At 36.4% G+C, this 13259-nt stretch overlaps 1 protein-coding gene across 2 annotated transcripts in view; it reads right to left on the bottom strand.

Annotated features, from left to right (window-relative positions):
* The window catches only part of AHR (aryl hydrocarbon receptor), a 73263-nt gene that overhangs the window by 43580 nt on the left and 16424 nt on the right, over positions 1-13259 (bottom strand). For both annotated transcript variants that reach the window (XM_085226142.1, XM_010712743.4), the window contains exon 2: positions 10535-10722. In XM_085226142.1, coding sequence (XP_085082268.1) covers positions 10535-10722 — 188 coding nt within the window. The remainder of the gene's footprint in view (positions 1-10534; positions 10723-13259) is intronic.

Below are 13259 nucleotides of genomic sequence, written 5' to 3'. Positions count from 1 at the left end.
AGAAAGGAAAAAAAGCTTGCTAAATTATTTAGATGTGAGAAATGTAGAATCAAAGACAAAGCAGTGATTTACTTCCTTCTGGAATTAGATCAATGGAAAAATGAGCCTAGATGCACAAAAGTACCTGTCCATCACATCTCTGTACTTTTACACCTCTAAATCTTAAAACAGTTTATTTCTCCTCTCACTTTCCCCCCCATGCTTTGAAAAAAATAAAAGCTTATATCCCTAAAGCTAATCAGATATTTTCTTTTGTTTAAAAATGATGATTCATACTTTTGATTTATCACTTAAATAGAAAATGACAATTAGCAAAATAGATTTATGTCTTTTTAATTAAATTCCAAGTTCTGAAACAAATGACTGAACTCAGCTAAGTAAGTCTTTTTGAAGTATCTGCTTTCTTAGTTTTGTGCACTAATAATCCCTTTTTTGGACCTTGGATGTGGCATACAACGTTTAACTTAGACTTTTTTTTTTTAAATAAGCAGTGAATATGGAAGGCCTTAGATTTGCCTTCACCCTACTGATGGTGCCACTGAACTGATGGTTCAATGGAAATCACATAGAACTTTGCCTGGGGAATTCCTGTATGCTTTCAACTGAATAAAAACAAACGGTCAATTACATTTCATATCATACTATGTAACCAGATAGCTCAATTATTCTACAAGCAAATATGATGTTGAGTTTTGCAATAACTGTTTTTTAAAAGGGTGTGGAGTTGAGTTTGGAACCTTGCTTTACTACACTATTCAAGATCAACCCTTGATTTATATGGCAGTAACAATTAAGCAATTTCTAACAGAAATACCTCTTTACTTATATTGAGGCAAAAACATACATTCAACCAAATGAGATGACATCCTTTAACACCAACACAAAATCTAACCAAATCTAACACAAGACTTTCTGGTATGCCTGAAGCATGATAGGGAAATCAAGTGAACTTCTGGAGGTTTGCTTCCTTTCCAGCTCAAAACAATCTTCTGCTTGTGACACAATACTTATTCTCAGCTTATTTCACCATCAATGTCAATGGACCTGTTAAAGATGAAATTTTCATGTCTCCAAAGGCAATTAATTCCCACATCCAATTACCCTCATGTTGAACGTTATTTCCCTAATATCCCTAGCTGCATCTTCCTATATGTGAACTTCTCATGTCGTAACCTGTAACCATTACCTTTTGTCCTGTTACTGTACATTTCTGATAAGAATCTGCTTCCGCTATACACACCCAGTAAGTACTTAGCTTATAATGTCAATAAGATCTCCAACTAGCTTTCTCTTCTGAAGACTGAGCAAACCTAGATCTTTCAGCCTCTCCACACACAAGGTATTTCAGCTCCTTTACTATATAGACTGTAATCCACTGGGCTTGCTCCAATCAATGCACCTTGTTCTAGGAAGTTCAAGACTGTACCCAGTACATTGCATGTTGTCTAAAGTTGCAAATAAAAGGCAAAAAAAAACATTTTTCTGGATCTGCTGGCCTTCTTCACTGCAAGGTAACGTGTACATTGCCAACACTTGTTCAAACTGTTGTCCACCAGAACTCCCAGATCGTATTCTACAAAGCTTCTTTCTAGCTAGACAGCCCAAAACCCATACTGTTGCACGAGGTTAATCTCAAGATGCAGGACTGTGTGTGCCTTTGTTGAAGTTCAGATTCCTGTCAGCCTGCCTCTCCGATTTGCTGAGGGCTGCAAAGAGCAACTCTGCCCTCTAACCCATGGACCACTGCCCCCTGTTTGGCATCACGAGTTGCATAGCATCTGTTCCATCCCACAGTGAAATAGTGAACCCTGAGAAACACCACAAATGGACTTCATGCTGCTGCGTGCAACCCTTGAAGCCCGAGGTCCAAAGAAGTTTTCCATCCATCTGAAGTCCGTTTATCCTAACCACAACTCATCAGTTTGGTAATAAGGAAATGAGAAACAACACTGAAGATCTTGGGCACAATCACTGCATCCTGCCTGCAAACTCCAGTGTGCTGCACAAGGGAGCAATTTTTTTTCCTTTCACACCGCTAGGTATAACACGTTAATTTTTATGCCACCTGTTTAGAATACTGACCAGAAATTAATATTTGCATCATTCTCCTTTTTAAGCATCAGCAGCTATATATATATATCTATCTACATATATGTATATATAACTATGTGTATACACACACACACACACAGGTTCCATCTGTCTACAAAGTTTCTCAACTAAATAGGTCAAAAATTAAAAAAAACCTTCAGTCTCAGTGGTCTGGATACATTTCTTATCACTGTCTGATAAAAGTGCATGAACAACAGATGGCACAGCAAGAAGAAGATAGGGAAATACCATTATCTTTTCCTCCAAATATAAACAAATATTTACATTGTGCATTCACAATCAATAAAAGACATCATCCTTCAATTGCAACTCAAATGCAGACATCAAGAATCAAAATGAACATATTAAGACTGAATGCTTCAGTAGAAAAGCTAGTACCTTGTGCTGGTCCACAGGAATTGTGTGTTGAACACAGAACAATGGAGTCTGATGCCAGAGTCAAAATATTTGACTAGGCAGACTATGGACTTGCTCCAGTAAATTCCTACTTTATGCAATCAACTACAATTTGTCTTGAAGGCCCATGTATGTACATCTTTTAGCTTATTAGACATTACATGCTGCCATGCATAAAGTGTGCAATACAGAACAATTCAAATGTCACATGGGTTGAATTTTAAGATGCAATTACTCAGAGGATAAAAATGAGCATCTCATTGTACAATTAAAAGCAGAGTTCAGCACGCATCACCGAAGGCAACTAATTCCTATTTGTGTGTACCCTCCTTTAATGTTCACAGCTGGCAAACAGCAAATCTACAAGTTCTTAAAGTACTTTCAGATAAATGTTCTGGGTCTTACAGTTAACTTCATTTAAGTTTCTAGAATAACTACAGTCAGTTTAATTGTTAATGTTATGTCTCGTTAAAACATACACTTTAACAAGTTATCATCACACTGAAGTATAGGAACTACCTGAGGTTTCCTCTGGAAAACTTTTGTCAACATGTTATCTGAAGCTCTGAAGAGCACTTGAAATTGGCTATTTTGCTTGCTTCATATTCTCTTAAAAAGAATTTATAATTGAATCAATCACAACAACAGAGCTCTGGTAACTAGAACCAACCTCTAGTTGTGTAGTTAGATTTCTGAAATAATTCACAAAGCAATTGTTCATTAACTATTAATTTCTCTATCAAAGCACTTATGGAGCACAAACTTTGTATACTTAAGAAAAATAAACAAAAATTTTTAGTTACGTTAACAATCTCATAACTAGCTAGAACAGTTAACATCTACAGAGTTCACTCAAACAAGCAAGTCTTATTTCCTTATCAGAACACGTATAAAAGTCAAACAGGAAAAGCTACTGCATTTCTCCTATCAACAAGTATATGCAGGAGGAAGAGTTATAAAGGCATATATCCATTAAAGCTGTTTCAGATTTCACAGACCATTGGTACAATTGAAGGAGCATTGATACTAAAGTTAAAATTAGGAGAACATGTTTTGTTTTTGTTTTTGTTTTTTTTAAAGTCACATTCAAGCAAATTGTACTTTCACAAATTCTAATGAAGCCCACGGAACACAGATGTTGCAAGCCCAATGCTATCTCTAATTATGCTTCTCTGATCAACTGCATTTGGAGGAAGGTTCATCCGTTACCATAGTTTGTTTAAAAACAGAAGCTCCAAATCTCATCATCTTCAGATTCAAAGTTTAACAATAAAGATATCAGCAAAAAAAAAAAAAGTAAAAAATGATAGGATTTGGAATATATGGTGTCAGAAAAATTGCAATACTTCCTGAGGATGTACATTTTACCTTGTTACTTGTTCTGGTTTTGAATATCATTCTAACCATAATACATGTCAATCTCAAGAACATTTATCTGGTTCGCACTGAATAGTTTATATTTAAGGCTCTGATCTTGCAAACAAGGCAGAATATTCATTGCAACATTCACAGCAAAGCATACATCAGTATACTTAAAACTAATCTCCCTATTAACAAGGGCTACAAAAACAACCTAAATACTATTCATCCTGGAACTGGGTTTTCAAGAAATGTTACAACAGTTTTGTGGAACATAAGAGGCTCCTAACCCGACTTCCCATACGGTTTTGATTAAGAAATACATATAGGATAGATGAAGAGATAACCTTTTACTTTCCTTCCCTTCAATGGCAGTTCTAACAATGATTAACAGTAACCACTCAAATAATTCAGTCCAACAGTTCCAGAAAACAAAAAAAACACAGCTGAAGAATAAATTTACTATCACTGTTAGCAACCAATTTCTCACTTTTATCCTACAGACATGCTCACATGGCAAAATCTTACTGTCTGATACAAAAAGAATTTGCCTTTTTATATATTCTTTATGGGATGTACTGAATGTCAGCTGTATCAGTGCATTGCAGAACAGGGCTGCCCAGCTGCGTTCCCTGCCTAGCGACACAGCACTCCTAAAACATTTCTAACCAAGGTAAGAATCAGCATGTAACAATGAAAACATACACATATTGAGATTGAAGGTGATGTCACAGCTACATGGCTTTAATCATTGTTTGTGAGGATCAGAATTTAGGACTTCAAAGCCTAAATCCCTACTTATGTTCTGTTATGTAAAATACAGGCTAAAATAGCCAGTAGCAGACAAGCCATAAATGCTTAGTATGACTGGACTGGGGTAGGGCAAGGAACACGAATACAAAAGACAAGTACAACAGCTCGCTAGAGAAAGTAACTTGAATAGTGTGGCAGTCTCACCCTGAAATACCCACACAGTCTCAAGGTACACATTATGTAATGATTTTGGATGGGGGCAGGGTAGGAGAACTGTACAAGAAAAAAAAAACAACACATTCTTTTCCCCCTTTTTATTTGTTCCTCCAACTTACAAATAAGATGTAAAACATGGAAGGGAAGCTGCCCTTTCAAAAATACATGAAGAAAGCTGCACTACACAAATGAGTAAATATAATTGTCTGAAATGAAAGCAAGTCTGGTTAAACCTGATGCAGTATCCTGGTCTTGAGAGGTTGAGTTTAAATCAGTTGTTTTGTAATTTGAGGTTTCTGTTTCAGAGAATAATACAGTACTTGGTGAATAGGTTATCTACACCTGCGAGGTTGTAGATACACCACAACTATTCTCAATGAGAAAGAATACGTAAGTTGTCTCCCGTATTATCTGCCTTTATCATCAGTACATCTTAACTGTACATTTTAAGCCATACTCTTCAAAGGAGGAACCTCATGCAGTCTGTTCTCTCGAACGTGCAGTGTGATAGACCAGCAGGCATTACAGGAAAAATACATTATATCAAATAATATATTTTATGTGATGACAATGGGTGCATTGCAAATTTAAGCTATGTTAAACCAAAGAATATGTGTTAATTATATCACAAAGGAAAATTGGGCAACAGAAACTTACTGGAAAAAGTTCTTAAGTATTTTGTTATTGCTGTGTTTGCCAGAATCACTTGCATATAACATAAGAAACCAATCCTGAACTAATTTTGAACAGAAACTTTCTTCTGTAATTGCAGAATACTATCCAGTAAGCAAGAGAAAACACCACATACTTTAAACCACAGGAATTCTTACTGAAATGGATGAAAGAATAATTAATAAGCAACATGTTAAATTTTGTTTCTAATGTATTGATACACATACATAGCACAGCTTCTTCACTTCATTTCTCTCCTTGATTCTCAGTTTACCTTAAAAAAAAAAAATCCATTCCCCAAAACGTAAATAAAAGAAAGCAAATGCTAACTCTACTTTTATTCTTAATTATTCCTTATCTCTTTGACTGAAGACTCACTTTAAGTGCTCTTTCTTGCTGCAGTAAGATACTATATGACAAACTGACAACATTATAGGGACCAAAGCTAAAAGGTTTTTTTTTTTTTTCATTTTAGCAGGCACAAAGAACACAGGCTAAATGATTATCTAGTTGTGCCCCAGATGCTGAACTTGCACTTCTCCCATTTTTCATTTCTATGTGTTTTTCACTGCTGAATGCACAAACGTACTGGCACTTAGCATCAAAACAGACTGAAGTAATACAAGGACAAATACAAAGTCATGCTTTACTGACAGTCAGCAAACACCTGCCTGATTTATCCCAGTCTCTTAAAAATAACAAGCTTGCCTTAAGCCACTTTCAGAAAGTATCTTACACACAAAATAAATACTCCAGCAGTGATTTAAGCTAACCTGCTTGACTTTCAGGACTGCTAATCTATCTAGTATATGCAGGTAGCATCACACAGCTGAAAAGCAACACTGTCCCAAATAACCTCTTAGCTTTGGCTGACCACATGAGACCTTCAGTTTCATGATGAAGCAGACTTGAGAGTCATTATTTTGTATATGTTCAGACTGGGAAAAGAACTCATTGAAAGCAGCTCTGCAGAGAAGGATCTGGATGTCCTTGCGAGTGAAAAGGTGGACATGAGCCAGCAGTGTGCTCTTGCAACCCAGAAGGCCAACAGTATCCTGGGCTGCATCGAAAGAACAGTGGCCACTATGGAGAGGGAGGTGATTGTTCCCCTCTTCTATACACTTATGAGGTCCCACCTGGAATACTGTGTACAGGCCTGGGACTCACAGCCCAAGAAAGATATCTAGAGCTGTTGGAGAGTGTCCAGAGGAAGGCTGCAAAGATGATCAGAGGGCTGGAACATCTCTCCTATGAAGAAACGATGAGGGAGCTAGGCTTGTTCAACCTGGAGAAGGCTCCGGGGAGACCTCAATATGGCATTCCAGTATTGGAAGGGAGCTTGTAAGAAGGAGGGAACTGACTTTTTATACTGTCTGATAGCAACAGGACAAGGGGAAACAATTTCAAACTAGAAGAGAGAAGAGTTAGGCCAGATGTTAGGAGACAATTCTGTGCTCAGAGAGAGTGGCCAGGCCCTGGCACAGGCTGCCCAGAGAAGGTGTGAATGCCCCATCCCTGGAGGTGTTCTAGGCCAGGTTGGATGGTGCCCAGGGCAGTTTGACCTCGTGGTTGGCAGCCCTGCCCATGGCAGGGTGCTTGGGACTACGTTACCTTCCAACCCAAGTCATTCTACAGTTACTTTCAGCACCTACCAAAACCTCTTTCGTGACTACAGAACTTAATGATGACATGGGCAGGAAAAGTCATCTACCACTACGTTAACTTGAGAGTGACCTGACCACACAAACAACTTCTGCATCACTGAGCTGGTGTTGCTGATGAGCAGCATACATAAGGATGGCTTAACAGCAGCCATTGAATAACTGAACAACAAACTAAAACAACCAAGTGCAACTGCTTAGCAGAATATCATCAGTTACTAACAGAAGATGTTTAAAGGTTATGGAAAAAAAATGTACATCAGTTTCCTAGAATCTGGAATATGTTAAGTGCACTGAAGCTTACTGCATTTCAATCTTGACACCACAGAAAAACTCATCTGGCTTTAACTTCGGAGACTATTTTGAACTGTCTTAAAGACCTGGGAAGAAAGGATTTTTTGTCTTTTACATTTAGCTTTTAAAGTAGAACTAAGGATTTTGTAGACATCTAAGTGAAGCACGTTTATTCAAATTGACACAACTTCTTGAGATGTCTTTCATAAAACGAATCCTTTTTTCATCTCCTCCCAAACTTCCACCTTATCAAAACAGACATCCACTCTGGATTATTTAAACTTGGAAAAATGCAAGTGTTTTCTTTGAAAAAATATCTATTGTTACAGCAAAAACCTGGGTTTCCTTTCAAGCAAGATCATATGATTATGCATTTATATTTTACTTTCCGCAGGAATTTACACACCCCCCCTTTGCATCCTGTTATTCATTTAGCGTTTCCCCTCACTTCAGCATGCTATGTTAATAATGGAGACCTGCTGGCTCAGACGGGCACTCAAGGTGACAATCAAGGCTCACTCATGCATTCATCAGTTATCCTATAGGGCTCTCCTCACTTCTTTTTTAACAGCACAAAATAATCCTTCAAAAACCAGTTCTGTGAGAAGCACTGTACAGGTAGATCATTAAAACAATTATCCTAGGGAAGTGGATGGATTTTTTATTGTTGCTGTTAATTACGTACTTTAAAATACTTCTTTCTCTTCTGGAAGGTCAACTTCAACTAAAATAGATTTTGTGCTACTTATGTACTCTAAAATAGGAAAAAAGATTTTCCTCCTATTTGCAATAGTGAATTAGTCATTGTTACAGATTGCTTCCTGATGTTTATCTTTAATCAATGTTAGCCTTTAAACACTTACAGATTGATACTGATTAATGATCTAATTTGTAATCTTATCTGTAAAGAAATAGCAAGAAGTCTTTTTCCAAGAAAAGAAAAAAAGGACAAGATAGCATCACAGAAGCTATTATATCTGACAGTATAAAATAAATTTGCTTCATGCATCAGACATTTTGAACTACATAACAAGACAATCAACATAAAATTTATTTTTCTCTTCAAACTTAGCAAAGTTTTTTTATTTTATAGTAAGTGCTAGAACACACGTAGTATACACACTCATTTCATGCTTTCTACACAGAAAGTAAAAATTCTGCTGTTTGATTCATTATGACACAAATCATGTGCATAGCACAGCTATGGTCCAGTAAATTCATAGCAGCTGCATGTGCCTGTATGAAGTGGTCTCCACCTGAACAGTCTGTTAAAAGCTGCAACACAGTTTTAGTTTGCTTCAACTTTGCATCCACGGTAGTTAAAACTGCAACTTGAGATGCATATACGATTTATCTGCTGCTATCATACATCTAATTCGTCACTTTTCTAAGCATCTGAAAGCTGACTTAAGATTCAAATTTGAAACAAGCAATGGATATAAAGTTTGTTGTGATGAGATTACAGGTTTTTGCATGTTTTTTTACAGCACAAAACTAATAATGCAATTATTTTCCTAGACAGAAATTATAGTATTAGCCCCTTTATTCCAGGACCTTCAAGTGCAAATTAATGGAATACGACAAAACAAAAATGAAGCATTTCCATGTATGAGAAAGTGAGATTATCAATCCAGCACAAGTGAGGCAAAAAGCCTACAATCTTCTATTCAATTCAGAATACATAACTTTTCTTCAAGAAAAAAATCAAGTGCATTATTAAGATTGAAACTTCCTTTTCAATTCAGAAAAAGAACACAAACAATCGACGTGAAATAACATCTCACCAAGACTTTGATGAAACTGAGATGCCAACAGAAAACTTATTTCCAGCAGTATTTTTTTTTTTAAATAAGGATATTTGCTATTATAAAATATTTGACAAATTCAAGCCTTGAGGAGATCCCATACTAAGAACCACCCTGAATGTGCCCAGGAATCAAGACACTTGCACGTATTCATCAAGCAATAAAATACTGGATATCCATTTATAAGCATTACCGAACTGAAGCCATTAGAAAAAGAATTTTGTAATCCTGCAGTAAAAAGTGAAACTATGGTAGGCAAGCTAGCTTTCTTCAGTCCTCTTGGTATGGAATCACTACCATGACACTGAAACACCAAACCCTCAACCAATAAGGATAGAGGTTATTTTTTACAAAAAAAAAAAAAAGTACCCATAGTATTTGCAGCTATCAGTGTAGTTCCATCTTCAATACAGTATCATAAAGCTTCTGATTACAAAAAGGAAAATTTTATTTAAATACCAGCTCCCTGCTTTATTCCAGCAAAGAAAAGGACTAAACTAATCCTGCCTTTGAAGAAACCAGCATGCACCCAATGCAGCCAACCACCTCTTTTCACCCTATAGAAGAACTCAGATAATGATAGAGAGGGGTAGCACTCATCTAATGCCTCTGAGGTAGTACAGGAGAACATGCACATGGCCTGATTACTGCCCTGAACACTGCTGCATTACCCTATCCAGGGCCGTGGTCAGTAGACACTGCCCACACAACTGGAGAACCTTAGGTGTCGTCTTAATGCTTCATGCTCTGCTTTAATCACGGCTTGAACACAGGAAAGACTTTGCTACTTTCTTTAGAAGTCACCTTCAGAATAAACTATGGGAAGAGGCATTAGTTGTTATTGCATATAATATGAAATCTTTTTGATGCATCATTAAGCAAAACATGCAGCTGATTGGAACTCATGATATTTACTCAACTGTAATGGCTTTACAAGGGCTATTTTCAGAGGGGTAAATGATAAATCTCAGCTTCTCATTTTTCAAAGTTTAAGAAAAAGGACTGGAAGACTCATTAAGGGCGACACTGCCTCCAAATGCAAACCTTTGAAAGACTGATGAAATATAAGTATTTACGCTTGGTTTTCAAGAAAGCGTAAAGCCTAATTTATACAGTTCTACTGTATATATCCATACAATTGTATGCTCCACTAAAATACAAAAAAAAAATGATTTTAAGTACTTCAGTGGTGAACACAACCTGTAGTACAAGCAGCACAACCTGTAGTGCAGGCAGTCCTAAACCAAATAAATTCCCAACTCTTACCATCAAAAAAACTCTTGGCTCGCAAGTAACTGACGCTGAGCCTAAGCACAGACAACTTATCCAATTTGGCGATAACATCTTGAGGGAAAGGCAGAAGGCTTGCCAAGCGATCCAACTCCGCATTCAAACGGTCCCTGTGCCTCTTGGAGGGATTGGATTTGACTCCTTCGGCTGGAGAAGGCTTTACTCTGTGGCAAAAAAAATAATAAAAAATAAACAAAAATTCCTTCCCAAAATGAAGGCAAATATTTATCTAACATTACAATCTCTTAAATTTTAACATGTAAAATGTTTTTCCTAAGTGACTTCTGTTCCTCGTGGAAAAAAGTAGAATTCTATCTAAGATCATTTCACTTTTCTCCCCAATACATTCACTGTTAAACAAAGCAGTAAGACCTACTATCTGAACACGTAATAGACATTTGCAAACTCAGATACAGCATTTGTAAAAACCTTCCTACACACACATTCAAATGCCTTGATTTCTTTCAAATTATTCATAATTCAACTTATTAGTGTACAAATTATTTGACAGCACACTCAGGTTATTGTTGTTGTTTGTTTGTTTTTACTTGAATTACATTTTTTCACAAATATCTTTAATTCTTTATCAAAGTTTGGAACAGGTTATTGTAAATTAGAAATAATAAAAGATTAAATAACTTGCTAGACAACAAGGCACTCAGAACTGCACAAGAAAAGATACCGACCGCTCAGTCAGCACGTAAAATCTTTCTTGCTAATACCACTGAACTCATTCTATAAACCATCTCTTAGCTAATGATGTTTCACTTTAGTATGATACGATAAAAGGCAAGACTTTGTATTTTACAAACTACAATTCAAAAAGCTTTCTGTTACAAATTATGTGGTAAATGTTGCCAACTTGCTGTTTTCCTGGGCTCCCTGATACCTGAATACTCATCCCTACCATGCACATAGTCACATACAGATCTGTTACAATTCGGGCTGCTTTCACAGGGGTGGTGGCTCTGCAAGGTGCATCATTTCTGAAATATTATCCAGGTAAGACAGTCATTTGTATATGATTAACACAATTTAAATATAACTCTAACAAAATAAATAAAGCTCAAGATCACCAAATGTCACCAGTACCATTTAAAGTTGCTTCAAATACTTTTGTGTACAGAACAGCCTTCAATGCAAGCAAAAAAAAACAATAAATTCCAAGTTTTAAGCAAAATTAGAAGCTGTATAACTGTCACTGAACAGCTCACTATTACCAAATCAAAGCATGATTTCAAAAAGCAGAGGTCCCTGTGGAAACAGCTCATGACACGCCAATTAGAGCAGCATTGAATACCAGACTTCTCTATTTTCACAACTGCCCTCCCCTTTGCTTAAAATTTCTATTAGCAATTTGACAAGTTACGTTGAAACTATATAGAACTGGGCAATTACCTTGACAAATTACTCATTAGATGTAATTGTTTTTGCATTGCTTTCATGTAAGTTTTTACTTCCAAGTAGCCCAATGCATAAGGATTCCCCAAATGCAGCATAGAACATTAAGTTGGCAGTATTTTCAGTATACCATGATTTTATCTAATTTATCTACTATGACCCAACAAAGATCCGTGATTTAAATGGAGCTGTCAGCGACAAAAGAAATAAGGATGGAAATGAAGAGGAAATAAGTAGTAACTTGAGCCATTTTCCATTCTCTTACATAAACTGTTGATGCTCAGGGCTGCCCTAGCTGCATTGCAGAAAATTACCTTCAAGTACAATTAAATGCTATGTCAAGATTATTTTTATTATTAAAAAAGGGGAAAAGGAAAAATAAAAAACTCCGAAGAAAAACACTAAAGAAGAAAACAGGTTTTAAGCTGACCTTCTGGGCATCATCTTTTACCTTACTTACAGGAAATTCAAACTCTCTAATCAATCAAAAGCCAGACATTGCCACACACCCAGTATCTCTCAAGTAAATTACAGTCCTTATCACCCAACAGCTGCAAAACAAGCAAGGACTGCTAATTCTAGTTTTACCATTGTAAAAGATGTGCTACCACAGCATTAACTGACTACTGTTTTCAGAGGTCTGCTACAGACAACAGAAACTTCAATTGCACATGCTTACCATGCATGCCTTCATTGATATTAATAACACTACAAGTGCATGAGTATCTGGATCTTATTCTTAAAAGGCCAAAATAAGTTTCAGTATTTATAGGCTAATTTGTATTTTAAAGGAAAATTGAAGCAGTTCCTTGAGAAAATGAAATACAGCACAAATATATTTTGTCCATAACATTTAAGAAAACCTTTATGTTAGAAAAATATTAGGAGTTCACCAGGATGACTTTTTTGCTTAGAAAAAAAAAAGGGCATAAGGAAGAGCATGTGTGTCACCTCACTGACAGATTTAATCTTTTCAGCTGTGTGTATTTTTCATTTCATCTTCAATACAGCATGTGTTAATATGTTATTCTTATGTCTATTCAATTAAACATAGGTCAGGTATATGAAACTCATCACAGTTACTACTGAGCAAGTGCTACATAGGTGACACCTTCCAAAATCCCCTATTTACTTTAACAACTGAAAAAGACTCCTATGAATAGTCTTATCTGCCACACTGAATTCACCATTTAGGAATGTTCAGCTGCTGATTCCTTTGGAAGAAACAGATACAATGCAGACTAACAATCTCTCTGCTCAAAAGCTTTTGTCAATCTGTCCTGGAAGAGCAAGAAGCACA

The sequence above is a fragment of the Meleagris gallopavo genome, chromosome 6 (genome assembly GCF_905368555.1).
Source record: "Meleagris gallopavo chromosome 6, MGAL_WU_HG_1.1, whole genome shotgun sequence".
NCBI classification, from domain to species: domain Eukaryota; kingdom Metazoa; phylum Chordata; class Aves; order Galliformes; family Phasianidae; genus Meleagris; species Meleagris gallopavo.
This window is presented reverse-complemented; position numbering and strand designations above follow the sequence as displayed.